Source organism: Mugil cephalus, chromosome 12 (genome assembly GCF_022458985.1).
Source record: "Mugil cephalus isolate CIBA_MC_2020 chromosome 12, CIBA_Mcephalus_1.1, whole genome shotgun sequence".
Lineage (NCBI taxonomy): Eukaryota > Metazoa > Chordata > Actinopteri > Mugiliformes > Mugilidae > Mugil > Mugil cephalus.
Window position 1 is genome coordinate 20,513,863 of NC_061781.1, and position 14,782 is coordinate 20,528,644.

General features: G+C 41.6%; 1 protein-coding gene across 2 annotated transcripts; it reads right to left on the reverse strand.

The window, feature by feature from the left end:
• Positions 1-712: 712 nt before the first annotated feature.
• shox (short stature homeobox) lies at positions 713-11,068 on the reverse strand. Of its 2 annotated transcripts, none has more exons than XM_047601882.1 (6): positions 10,636-11,068; positions 8,684-8,892; positions 5,657-5,714; positions 5,346-5,434; positions 3,325-3,537; positions 713-2,946 (listed from the first exon to the last, which is right to left on the reverse strand). In XM_047601882.1, exons 1-6 carry the CDS (start codon positions 10,880-10,882, stop codon positions 2,857-2,859), a joined length of 906 nt encoding a protein of 301 aa, XP_047457838.1. In that variant the 5' UTR covers positions 10,883-11,068; the 3' UTR covers positions 713-2,856. The 2 variants fall into 2 exon arrangements, with proteins under 2 accessions (XP_047457838.1, XP_047457837.1); XM_047601881.1 differs by having other exon boundaries at positions 5,346-5,455.
• Between the last annotated feature and the right edge of the window lie 3,714 nt (positions 11,069-14,782).

The window sequence follows — 14,782 nt, forward strand, 5'->3', positions numbered from 1 at the left end:
TGTGTGTGGGGGGGTAGGAAAGAGGCCGACCATTTTAGATGTGAAAAATGTAGCGGTTAGAACAAGTGGAGGTAGCGCTCATCTAGCTTCTCATGTCTCATCTTCTCAAAGTAACAAGGATAAAAGATTTTCTTTGAGCATCCGGGTCAAAGAAGAAGATCACATGTGATTTATACAGTACTCCTCAGCAACCCCCCCTCCCCTCGTCTCCCGCTCCGGTTACAGCCATCTTGCTCCTATTTGACGACATTAGAGCCCCACTTTCCATACCAATCCCCTCCGTGTCATTTTGACAAACACTGGGGGGAGAGGGATGTACCGTGCTTTCGTGGAGGAGGCTCCAGAAAGCATCTGGATTTTATAGCGGCTCAATTTTCTCCTTGCTGGTGTGTGGCACAGATTGGATGTGATGAGCCGAGGAAGCTAGCTAACGCGCGGAGCCCGCGTGAACGTCAGCTCCGGGCCCGCATCGATATCGATCCACAGGTCGAGGCGGTTGCCGAGTGTCAGCAGCGACGCAGTGCCAGAGCATGAATCTGCAAACACCCAGGGCGTTAGGAGAGGAGGATCACTCCCTGACGGCTGCTGCCATTACCTCGTGGCGGTTAACATTATCATCTTGTTTGTTTACAACGTATCCTCATGTATGAAAACCCCATTTTTTAAATTTTTTTGTTTTAGTGCAGCATCTTAAAGCACTTTAAAACTCAAGTACAAATATTTATAACTTTATTGATAGTTTACTTGTACAAGATGTACATTCATATTTTGTGAATCAAAAGGGGGGGGAAAACAAACCGTACGATGAGTCATGTTTAGGCATGCTTGCATATGAAATGGTAATCCTTTTAATGGGTACAACAAATTCCATGGAGTATCATTTAATTTCAACCATCCCTGAAATGTCTGTAAACTCGGACACGCTACATTTTTTATTTTATTTTTTTGTTTTTATCTATATATTTTTAGGCAAACAATGCACTACAGCCACACCTCCTAAGTCAAAAAATTTAACACTTAAAAAAAAAAAGAAAAAGAAAAAAGAAACATACAAAAATAAATGCAAAGCCGTGTAAAAATGTACACTTGTAGTTCAGCTATTTCATCTTTCATAAACTTTCAGACAAAATAATAATAAATAAAACACCCATATGTTTAATTTAAAATGGAGACAAAGATAAACATTTCTAAATGGAGGTCTGTTAACGTAGAAAAAACTGTTGTTTGGAGACTGTTAGAGGTACGTAGGCCTGGAGCAGACCTGCATATGTAGCGCGGCTCTGACAGCAGTGTTGAAAAGGTTCGTTTGGATTTAACCCCCGGATGTTTGGCCTGCGACAGCATTTCAAATACACTCTGTGTTAATATTTGGAAAGGAATTAGAAAATGTCACATAAAAACATGCAAAAAATGAAGCAAATCGTATCGAAAAACAACCGCCACTCTTTGGGCTGCAGTGCTGATTTGTTGATCTTATAATAAATATTTTCCGAAATCCAAATGTAAAATGTCTTTAGATTTTATTATTATTATTATCATTTATTTATGCCCAACTTCTGCAGCATCCAAGAAAAAAAAAGAAAAAAAAAGAAAAATGTGCTCATGTCTTCCTCAACAAGTGACAGCTGTGCCTGTTGTCTGCAAAACTGCTCGGATACATAGGAGGTTATGTGGCGTATGGCACCTGGCTTTTAGAGCGACTTTCATCGAACCGGACAAAATGCACACTGCCGTAGAAAAAACAGTTTGGCAAAGAAATTCAACACTCCAACAGTGCATGAAAAACAACCAAAGGAATATTAATTAAAAAAAAAAAGAAAAAAAAAGTCATTGGGTCTCTGTATCGTTGAGGATTAACTGCTAGCTGTTTTTACTTTTTTTTTTTTTTGCTATTTACAGTATTGCACTTAAACTGCACACCATTGCATTTCAGTTTGACTGATGCTTTCTTCATATTTTCAGAATTACAAAAAGAAGAAAAAGGAAAAAAACAAACAAACAAACAAACAAAAGAATCCCATTTATACCCTTTGTCCAAGATAATGTCCTTTTTGCTGATCACATGACGATATCAAATCCCCCCTTTTAATTAGTAAAGTAGTATCCGCTTGTAGTGCCATTTGTAAACACCCACATACAAGACCTGAAGTGCAAAGGCTATCTTCACTTCTTAACCCAAGATACGACACGATAAACAGAAAGAAATAAAGACAGAGGGAGCGCACGCGGAGATTGGAAACCATCTCCGACACATGCCCAGCAACGCAGAGTCGCCCCTCTGCAGCGAGTGAAAAGGGGATTGTTGCTTTTTTTTGTTACAGCACGAGTCCGTGAGAAGGGGGGATATCAGACCGCGATGGAGAGGTTTGACGCTGAAGGTGTCAGGGGGAGAGGAGGAGGAGGAGGAGGAGGAGGAGTAGGGGGGCGGTTGTGTTGAATGGCAGTGTTAAAAACAGTTGTCGAGCATTTGTGTCAGGAGTGGATGGAGACCAGTCCCAGAAACGGTCCGCCATTAGAGCTCATGCACTTGGCAGCAGCAGGGAACACAGTGGTTGGAGACGAATATGGCCTTTTTTTTTTTTTTAAAATGCGTTTTTCTCCTTTTTTTTTTTTAAATTTTAAATTTAAATTTTTTTTTAGAGGTTGGGTGCGGGAGGTGTAAAGATGAGAGGCCGTCCCAATGACTCGGTGTGAGGTGCTGCCTGGGTCTGTTCCCCCCCCCCAAAGTTCAACCCTCTGCACTGTCAACATGGCTGCAGCCAGCGGCAGCAAGGCTCTGCTTTTGGCCCTGCCGCTGCCCTCGCCAGTTTGCTTTGTTCTAACGTCTTCTGGTCTGACGGGCCCCCGGCCTGGCCCTCAGACAGACATCCACATGTGTTTGTACGGTCCTTGGGATGTGATCTGTGCCTGGAGTGGACTGAGCCACTGGCCCCGCAGAAGTCCTGCCTGTTGGGCGAAAAGTAAAAGGTGATTTCATTGGTATTTAATTACCGTTCTCTACAAGTGGTTTGTTTTGGCAGCTGGTTTTGTGACAATTTTCTCGCTCCCTCCTTCTTTTTTTTTTTTTTATTTTTTTTTTTTAGTATTTTCTTCCTCCACTGTTCTCCCCCTTTCTCTCTCACACACACTCCCTCTTTCCCCCCTCTCTGTATGTGTTCCTCTCTTTCATTCTCACTCAGTGTTTTTGTTTATTTTAGTTTTAGCTGTGAGTGTCACGGCCCTTTCACAGGCTCAGTCTTGTGTGAGAGGCGATTATGGGCATCAGGCGAGCGGAGGGGCAGCCCGGTGGGGTCAGAGTCCCAGAGCCTCGGTGTGTTTTCTTGCCTTGAGTCGCAGGTCGGCGATGCTCGAGTTCTTGCTGTTGCTTTTGGCGGCCGCCGCGACCGCCGCCGCTGCGGAGGCCGAGTCGGCGAGAGAAGCGATTGGTAGTCCGAAAGGAGGGGGTGGGAACATCAGGTAAGGAGCGTGAGCGGCCAGGTGAGGGTGCAGGTGGGGGTGAGAGTGAGTGACCCCGTCCAACTGGAGCTGTGCTTGGACCTGCGGAACAGCAAAATGTGAAAGTTAGTCAGCAACAGCGCCTCGGGGCGTGTGTGTGTGTGTGTGTGTGTGTGTGTGTGTGTTTGTGTGTGTGTGTGTGTGTGTGAAGAGAGTTCAGGATTTAGGTTTCACAGTCTGACACTATTAAACTCCCCCTCAGATTTCACCCCCTCAAAGCTGTTGCTTACAGAGTGTTTTCTAAGAAAATAGTTAAGGGCTGCACTCTGCGCTTTAGCCCTTTTTTCATGTCAGCTATTCTAAAAGTTAATGAATCATACATTGCTCTCAGACACCACATCCAATTTAATCGTCTAGAATCAAAGTCTTTCTAGGACCCAGAACAGATTTGTTTAATTCAGACTGAGGACTCGGTTATACCCTTGGAAATATGCAGTCTTGTTATCCTGATTATGTATTCAATTGCATAAATAAACAATTTTGCACTAAAAAGATATTCACATATTTGGAGTTATAAATATTTATCCAGACATATTCCTGAGTCAAGGGGAAAAAAAAAAAAAAAAAAAAAGAAACCATAAGCAGCATAGGATATCAGTTTTCACATTCTTGGCAATTATTTTATAAGAAGTAGGTGAAAATTAAGCATCCGCGCACTTCAGAGGGAGAGAGCTGAGCCTGTTGCCATTTCTCATGTGTTTCAAACACCGCAGGAAGGAGGAGTGAGAAAACTAAAGTATTTTCTCCTCCAACCAAAATAGAAAGTTTTGCTAATTTTATTTTATTTTTTTGCTTGGCTCGCTTTCATGCTGGCATAAAAATACCAAAAAAAAAAAAAAGACTCGAGCTTAAGTTGCTAAATGAAAGGGAAAATTAATTAGGACCAGAGATTCATAGTTGCTAAGCAGAACAATGGCATCCAAAGAAAACCGTACGCAAGCAGCAAACTTTTCCCGCGTTTCTCGTGCACTCATCCGCAGGTACTGATTATTTCTAAATATACTGCACGTACAGCCTGTGACACGTGATTAAAATGCAAGAAACTCTGAACCATCGATCCGAAAGTCAGTTTTATGTCACAATCCAGAGAAAAAACAGGAGGTTTCGACGCGTGCTAAGGTGTGCGGGCACCAAAAACGACCTGGTTTCGATGGTTGTTTTCAGTCCGACAGCACGGAAGGACGCGCTCCAGACACAAGCAGTGACCTTACCCGACCAAACCGGTAGCCACACACTTGTTTCATGTGCTGCATTGTAATATCCGAGTCTATGCATGCCCACAGCTTCATACTCATGCAGCGTACCTCCATCTCTCCCTCTCTCTCTCAGTATGCAGGCCTCAAGCCTCCACCCCTGCCAGTGCAGCTCAACGCCAATATCCATCAGAGCCTACTCCATTCCCCACTTTCATCATCTCTTTTATGTGCTCACGCCTGCCGCACTGTTGGCTTAATTAGGCCGCTGCTTTTCACAAGGGTCAAGCAGACAACACAGCGGTCCGGAACGCAGAAGCAGATAGCGGCAGATCAAATGTCTGTCCACCTCTCCTCTCTCCCTGCACAGTCCAGCCCTCTGCACGCAGCCAGGAGGTGAAAGGTGCACTAAGGTCTGAGCTGCTGCTCCCTCCCCCACCTCTAAAACGCACATCACTTGCGTGTAACAGCTTATAGATGCATGTGAATGTACAAAAAAATGCAGAAGGCCAAGCTCTGTTACAGACTGCATGCAAACCCGCCCCACTTGACCCTTTTACTTTCTCCTGACAGATGCCCTGCAACGTGCAGAGCTCCACACGCACCCTAATTCACACACGCTTTGTCAGCCCCGGATAATCTTAAAACAGGGCCTACCTGTTGGAAGGGCATCCGAAGGGCACCCATATTGACGTAGGGCGCTACTCTGCAGGCATCAAGGTGACTGCCGCTGCCCAAAATAACACCTGGAGAGAAGGGAAAGATGTCTGTCAGACAGCCAGACAGTTGTTGTTATGTGAGATGAGGAGGTCATAGTTTTTTTTTTTTCTTCCACATGCAGTCAGAAATAATGGTCAAATTGTGTCAAATTGCAAAAAAAAAAACGGAAATAACCCCAACAAAAAATAAATAAGTAAGGAGAATATAAATAAGATTACTGAAGTGAAGTTAGAAGATGTGACATTCACCTTTGTGCATCTGGTTTTCTTGTTTTCGACATTTCGCTCTTCTGTTCTGAAACCAAACCTGTAGTGGAAGGAGCAAAGCATCTATTAGATGTGCTAAAAAAAAATAATTATAAAAAATATAGGAAGTCATTTTATATTTCATTCCAAATTTCCAAATTGATAAGGAAATAGTTGTTCTTATTCAGCTAAACTAGAAATTGTTGTAGTTGAAAAAAAATAAAGAAAACATAAATGAGGACAGAAATTTTTATTTAAAAACAGAATATAAAATAATAATATAAATCAAACATAATGAACCACAGCAACTAGTTATTTTTGTGGGATATTATAAGAGACATCCCGTGTTAAATATCCCAATAAAATAGCTCAAAATACTCAAAATCACACAACACATTGTATATTTCAAGAAAACAATAAATGCTGTGATGATATTTCGTTAAGATCTACACACACAAAAAATACATCGTTAACCACCCCCCCCCCAATTTGCTGCGCGTCTTTGAAGCTGCAGGCTGCAGGCTACGGCCTATTGTTAATCACCATCAACTTAATTTGCCTCGTTGAATAACATTATCTCCCCTCCCCTTCGACCCCGCAATGATTATCATTTACAGATGCGAAATTAGCGACTGGTAGCGGACCACAAAGGGCGCAGACTGATGATGACTCCGGGGTGCCACGACGCCGTTTTACGCAGCGTTCAACGCCGTGACGATGGGGCTTGCAACAACAGGGCAGTCGATAAACTGTCCATTAGTGACTGAGAGGAGTGGACACAAGAGAAAAGGTGGCCTGAAAATAATAATAATAATAAAAAAAAATCTATTGTTCCATTTAGGAGGAAATTATTCTAGAGATGTATTTTTGGAAATGTTTCAGCATTTATACGCAGTGATTGGAATTATATAAACTAAAATATGTATTATTATTATTAAAATTATTACTATTTTCACACTGTAAACTGTCATTTTTGTATGGGCTGCGTGCACAGCGGTAAATGACGCTAGAAAAAGTGTTTATGAAAATCCCAGGTGATTTTGCATAGACGCACAGTAGTAACCCCTCAGATAAATCAAGGCTAATATTAGACGGGCCCGAGATCAATTCCAATTACGCGCCAGTATGTTAAGCAAAGTGAACTACACTGGTTCAGACAGTTATTTCTTCATTAAGGGCCACTCAATGATGCGCTTCACAAATACCCTAATCTCATTTCCTTTTTGATTTTTTATTAGAGACAGTGAATAATGACATTTAATTTAGCAGCGCGCCAGAAACCCAAAGATATTAGTCGTAACCGGATTACTGCCTGCTCCTCACCAAGCTCTCATAACTTTCAATTAGATTCATTGACAGCTGCTCGGAGCGCAGGTTCGCAGCCCTGCAACAGCCCTGCTGCAATTCACTCTCACTAAATCTGGAGACAAACACGTCCTTAGAAAAAAAGAGAAGAAGAAGAAGAAAAAAGAAAAGAAAAAAAGAGGCTTTTATTTTTCGAGAACAGGTTGTTTCTGCGCGTAAAACGAGCACTCGCGAAAACGCACGCACGCTGATAAATCTTTACCAAGCACGTTTTACGTCACAGCTTATTTTTAATGAACACACTTTATTAGCGATAACTGCAGTGTGTTACCCCGCATCACCATACTGTCAAGCGAGTCATCTCAAAATGGTAGTCTGTGGGCTTATAAAGCTCCATGATGGGGCTTATTCATCCGATTAGATATAGCTGAACAGCAGCAGAGTTGGCCCAGAATTGAATTATTTCTAATCTGTTTTTATGGGGACACTACATCAAGCCGATGGCAGATATTACAAAGAAAATGAGGAGGGATACGAGTTGACATAAGAGCGCGTCCCCCGAAGCAGCCATTCAGGCTCTTCATTCATTTTAATCATTGCTGGGGATTTTTTTTTTTCTCCTTTCTTTTTTTTCCTCCCCTGAAGGCTGCTCGGATCGCTGTAGGCTCTGCAGGCCTACCGCTGTAACTTCAGTAGGTTGTTACAACCCGGCTGATTTACAGCAGTTTACACTTGTTTGACACCGTCACACTCCACTGACTGTGAAACACACTTCTTAAGGAGCGAAAAAACCGTCATTTCAGCCACTGCTTGGTTGCACCAGAGTAACGGTGCTAACAACAACAGGCTAAATATTTTTCATATGACTGAATATTCAATGTACATGTGAATTAAAAGTATTTTTTTTTTCTCTCTTTGCAAAACTTACGAAATGACTATTACAACGCCAACAAATAAAAGAAAATTACAGACAGACTGCAGGGCTTTTTATGATATGTATTATTATTATTATTATTATTGTTTTCACTACAGAGGCTGCATCAATTATCTCCCACGTGACAAACCAACGATCTCGAACCCTTTTATTTTTAATTATATTTATTTAATCACTTATTTATTGCATGTTGCAGGACTCATTCCACTGACCTCTTTATGTCAGTGGAGAAGCAGGAGAGGATCTTATTGTTATTAGATTTAAACATGCCATGTGGCTCGGGCAGTGTTTGGACTCATTTTTGTGAGATCGAATCGAAATTGAGATTATAAGAGTCTTTAAAAAATAAATAAATAATAATAATAAAAACGCAGCACTGTTTTATAATATTCGCTGAAACGTTTATTGATTATAAGCAGATCATTTCCAAATAAATCCATCGGGATTTTCCTTGTTTGTGGCTTATTGTGGTGATTAATTTTTTTTCTTTTGTTTTCCTAATTCTAATTGTTTGTGGCGTAAATCGAGATAATTACAGCGCAACTATGAAAGAAAACACGCAGCGCTGTCACTGATTCAACTCACACGTATTTAAACCGTATATCGGCTGCAACGTCTTGCAATAACCCCAATTTAGCCTCCCACGACTGGAAATGTTGTCACCAACAGACAATGGCGCTGTAAGCCCCGCAGAGACAGCACCGGTCCCTGCAGGAACATTGACTCGTGCCTTTTCTCGTCTGTTGCTGACACAGCACTGCGATTGTGGATTTGCGTTGGACATTTCTCACCTGCACTCTGGCCTCGGACAGTCCCAGCCGCTGGCTCAGCTCCTCTCTCATGAAGGCGTCCGGGTAGTGCGTCTCGTCGAAGAGTCGCTCCAGCTCGTTGAGCTGCTCCAAGGTGAAGTTAGTGCGACTCCTCCGCTGCTTCAGTTTGCCCTGTGCGTCCTCGTCCTCGGACTTCACGTCCTCCTTTTTCTCCTTACATTCGTATATCCCTGTTGAAGGCCCGCAATTGAGGGGTGTTAAAAAAAAAAAAAAAAAAAAAGGAGAAGACGCGTTTAAATTCGCGTAATTTCACCTTCCTGCGCATTAAAACGCACACAGGGTCGTTCTCCTTTGCTCTCATTCATGCAAACACACACATCACACGAGCACATTGCTGGTCCCACGTATAGCCTACATTGGGCCCTGACAGGGGCCTTAGGCCTGGCAATTTGACAGCAACACACACACACACACACACACACACACACACACTGCACAGCCTATTTCTTCAAGAGAGAGGCCTGTGGCTGCATTTCCAGCCTCCATAAGTCAGCGAGTAATGTCAGTGCCGTTATGAAAGTAAATCAGTCAATACATGGCATGTAAGTCTAATAAGGCTACAAGCGATTTAAAGAGCAGAGAGTTAAGCTTCGGCTAAACGGAAAAGATTTTAGCTCTAATTACTCGCCTCCGTGGAGGAGACTGGGGTTATTTCAGGCTATAAATAAAAATGGTCATTAAAATCTTAAAATGTCTATAATTCACACTATTCCCCCTGCAAAGCTGTCACTATAGCCCATAGGCTGCTCTATTTTTATTACGCTATACTCTACTATTAGGTGTTATCTCTGTGTTATTATTAGTAACAGAGTTGACAACTGCTGCAATAACCGCTCTGTTCAGTGTGTATTTCATTGTTTGTAGTTTTCTGACGTGAAACTGCCCCTCCTCCAAAAAAAAAAGAACCCCAACAACAAAAAAACAAAACCATTTGATTTTATATAAATGCTGATCTAATTAATTCCCTGTAGACGACTCCATGCTTCATCTCTGAATTTAATAAAGCAAAAACAGTACATTCTAAAGCTGACCACCTTTCGCTCCTGTCACAGGATGGATATGGGGACACTTTAAACGTTTTAAAACGTGCCCCCTGCACACCGTGTGACTGCAGACTGGGAAGAGGTCTGTCCTGCTGCTGGGCACTGCTTTATCAACAATTCATAAATTACAGGATCTTAAAAGTCTTTTATTGGGCTTTTTCTGCAGCAGATGTTTCAACTAAAAATGTGACGTCTGAAAATAGTGTGACTTTCCTTTCTGTGCGTAATCAGGGGGAACGTAGCAAACCTACAGGCTATAGATTTTTTTAAAGGGGACACTACATCACACACAAAAAATATTAAAATTAAACTTTTAACTGATACTTCTCTGGTATAAAAGTCGCCTTAAAGCACATAGTATATTATAAAATATAAAAAAATATATAAAGGAAATACTCTTAGGAATAATATTGTTAGCAAATATGGTAGTGTTGTTTAATTCCCATTAAAATAAGGCTAATTGGGGATTAAACGTCAAAAATATAATACAATTCTGTCCTTTTACTACATTTTATACATGGTATTTTTTAAGGGGGTTGGCCAAAGGCTGAATGTCTGAAAACATTCATTAAACAGTTAAAAATGACGGTCAGGCGAAGGGCCCGCCTCCTGCTAGGTAAAATAATCTTTGTAATAACAGAATCATGTGCTAACTTTGTGGAACAGAAATAACTAAATATAACTAAAAGCGGTTAAACCGTTGTGTTAAAAAATTCAACTCGCTTTACGCGCGGATTCGTGGCCGATTAGTAAAAACGCGTCGCTCCGGTTTCAAGGCGGCTGAAGTTGAGACATTTTCCCCGACAAAATACGGAGCATTTTTCCCAAATGAATTTAAAAAAACAAAAACAAAAAAAAAAAACACCTTACCCTCAGTCGCCCTCGAAACATTAAAGTCCTTCAGTTTGTCCTTTTCCAGCTCGACGTGGTCCTTGAACAGATGCACCGGGCAGTGGTTGCTCTCCGTTATGTCCTGCAGGTTTGTCTCCGGGCTGCCCAGCTCCCTCGCCCTTGTCAAGCCGCTCTCCAAAACTTCCCTGTACGTGATACTCTCTTTGGTGCTCTCCTTGCTCTTCTGATCGAAAGATTTCGACACGAATGCCGTAAGTTCTTCCATGGTCGGCTCTGTCGCTCAGTAGTGGTCCTGGTCAGGGAAATCCACCGCGAATCGTCAGTATATACCTTACCGTCTCTGTACACCAGCACTGCTCACGGATACGCTGTTTTTTGGAGGCTGGCAGCAGCGATAGATAGAAGGGGTGGAGAGGAGGTGAGATCACTCCTGCTGTTGTGACTGTGTATTTGAGAGCTCACTATTTATACACGGCCACCTCAGCCCAGCCCCCCCACCCTCTCTTCCCTCCGATCTCTGTGTCTTGAGCAATTACAGGCCGGCTCGACTTTGCAGAATTCAACTTTCAGCAGCTTTTTTCCCCCTTCTTCCACAAATCAATGATGGAGCTGATGGAGGCGGTTAATTGAATTACGGGGTCATTAAAATGCCTACGGTGGCTCACTCCAGCGAGGAGGCTGTATATGGCTGTTGTGTCTAATTAATTCGGTGAAAATTTAATTAACGCGATTAGGAGATACAAATGCTGGGGTTTTTTTTGGGGGGGAATTTCTCCTTGCTTCTTTTCTTTGCTGTTGTTGCAGTGCCGGGTTGACAGATGCACCACAAAGCTTATATATTGCAAGACCGGATCCAAAAAGCCACCTACATCAGCTGATTTGACTTCTCTAAAAACAGGGTTAAAATAAAATATTGAGAGCAAAGCGTGGAGAGAATCGGAATTTGAAAGTTTTAATTGGATTAAAAATACATGGACTTGGTTCAGAATAAATAATCTGTTGGGATAGTTTAAAAAAAAATCAAATAAAATCACAACTGAGACGTGCAGTTAAAATCAATAAAAAATAATCAGTCCCCAGTCTTTTATTTATTTATTTTACCCACAGTGCAGGCAAATTCTAATTTCTAGGCGTTTCAAAGTTATTTTCACTTGCCTTCTTCTTCGCACCAGCAGATTTAATATAAATCTAAGTGCGTAGTCACAACGGAGAGCAGCCAACACTCAACAGCAACAGATACATAATTAAGGGGCAACGTTGTAATTAATATTTGGCTGTTATAAATTCGGGTCCCTTTTGAGTATTCACTTGTAATCCTCTGCGGTTTCCGGTTACAAATGTTGGGGCAGAAATCGATAGATATCAGCAGTGAAAAAATGTTCCCTCTATTTACAGGATTTTCATGGGAATAAGTGAGCCCATAATGGCTTAACGTTATCTAAGTCGTTCATCAGTCCAGCACACAAACACAAAAGGCCGGGAGAGGAGCGTGATCCCCTGGGTCCGGCGCCCTGAGCGGCCCGCCACTGTGAAAGTCTCATATCTCAGCCCTCTAATGACTCGGTTTGATGTCTCTCCATTTATCAGTGAGCCCGCTTCGCATCGCTGCGGCTGACGCACAAGTCGAGGTCTCTCCCCTGTGCCATGAACTGCGCCTTTTGTTGTTAATAGACCTAAATCCTCCTTAAGACGCAAATCTGCGATCCCAGTCGTGTGCCCCGATATCAGCCCCACAATAAAGTGGCGTTTACAAAAGGCGCACGCGTTCGTGACCACCGACTGGGGAATCAGATTAAAGAAAAATAATGAAATAAATCAAGTTTAACGCACGACTTCTGCACGTGTCATTTAACTTTGAAATCTAAAAAAAAGAAAGAGAGAGAGAGGTCATTTTAATTTGGTCAGTGGTCATTATAATTTAAAATACATTGCTGTTGGTCACGAGAATAAATTCCCTCCTTGCAGGGAATGCACGTAGAGAAACTAAAAAAAAGTATTGTGGTATTTTCAAACAGTAACAGGAAAAATAATGATTAGAACACACATGCACGTAAAATCACAGTTTTTAAGATTTTTTTTGTAATCTTGAACGCTGCAAAAAACACCAATGCGTATTTCTTACAAAAAATAAATGAAATAAATAAAATAAAGACAAACATATTGCCAGGAGGCCCATAGGCAGCGCCTGTTTGATATGAATGACGACCACAGAACCCAATTAATATTAAAGATAACATGCATCCGTACGTATACATGTATATATATATATATATTTTAGGTTTCCTGCATTTAATTTTAGTTTATTTTATTGCCCACTCCACAGCAAAGACTGATTCCTCAGCTCCACCTTCTCCAAATATTTACTGCATAGAAATTATCGCCTGTAATCTCGCAGACGTGAGGCGTGTGCTGTCCAATCAGCAGCAGCCTGGAGGAATATCAGAAGAGATCCAGGAGGGATGCTCTTTACGCACCAACGCTGGTGTCGCTACAGTTTAGTGGCCAAAAGCTCTTAAAGGGGCCTCAATCATATTTCCACTTCGCCATTCAATCTCCGCGATTCCAACACCCCGCCTTTCCTGCTCCACGAAATAAATAAATAAATAAAATAGATATATATATATAAAAAATGCGTGTTATATTTTTAATTATTCAGTAACTTATTTGTAACCCGTATTGTTGTGGTTATTTTAGCCGATGTTGTCTCAGCACAGGACAAATAGGATGTTACACAGAGCGTTAAAGAAACCGTTCCTTAAATATCTCTAACACAGATTTAAAAAGTACATATTATTACTATTATTATTATCACTGATATATAGCGTAGCTATTTTTTATAATTCAAGATTAATCATTAATTATTCATTACTATAAATGAAAGTATAAAACTGCGCGTATACGTCAACGAGGACAAAGTACATTTTAATATATATGTATTTTTTTTTTCCTTTTTCAAATCAAGACAGTTTTCACCTTATAATATCAATATCTCTATAAACTCACATCTACAGGGACTTTAACGGGGAGTTTTTTCTTCTTCTTTTTTTTCTTTTTTTTTTAAATCTTAAATTAAACAGAACAACCAAAATAAATAAATAAAATAATGCAACTTTCCACTTGATTAAAAAATAATGCACAATGCCAGTCAAAAGTTTGGACACACCTTCTCATTCAGTCCAATGAGGAAGTGTGTCCAAACTTTTAGGTAGTATTGTTCGTCTTAAAATCTCCAAAAGGCAGCAGGTGACACGTCTTTACACGTGTCTCTACAGCAGCTACGGACAAACAGTCCTCACTCAGGTGCAGGAGGTGACAGGTGCTGTCCACTGTCCATAAACCTCGTCATGCCCCCGATTGCCCATTTCTTGCTGATCAGTGAGCTGAGGAATTCCTCCTCTACCTGCTTGTGAAGGCTTTGGAACATTATCAAGACATCAGCAGACTCGAGACATCAGCAGACTTAAATGAGTCTGTGCTGGCTGGTGGAGAGCAGAGGGAAAGAGGGGAGGAAGGAACGAGAGAGAAGGAGAGGAGAGAAGGGGAGGGGAGGGGGGGGGGCTGCAAAGAGACAGCGTAGAGAGTGTAGGAGAGACGGAGAGAGAGAGAGAGAGAGAGGGGGGACGTATTATAGCGATGCAAAGCTCGGAGCCAGTCAGGACCGCGTTGCCCCCGTTGATCATACATCAGATTCACACATCTGGGCAGCATTTTAAATATTAGAAGCTGAGCTCTGTGTGGCACGTGTGAAGATGTGTCTTGTTTGTCTGCATTGAAAAGAGGCTGCTGCCTTGGACACTCACTTAAACAAATGCCACTTTGATTCAACCTGTTCCCACTGCTACACTACAATCCCTGGTGTGTGGAGGGAGGGATGAGCCTAAACACAGATCTCAGCTCCTAACAAGACGCCTGCAAGCGTTTCACTAATCACAAGTAAAAAAAAACCAGAAAGATAATAAAAGAAGCCTTTCTACATGCATCCTCTTCTCTTTGCACTGAATCACCTTCAGTTACACCACAACATGTGACATGAGGTTGTCTAAATGTTATACTCACAACCATAGAGGATACACTTTCAACTTAAAAAGCAACTACTTCACCTCTGGTTTCTAACATAATTTCCATGAACTTTTTTTTTCTTTTTTTTTGTGGGAGCTTATCTCCA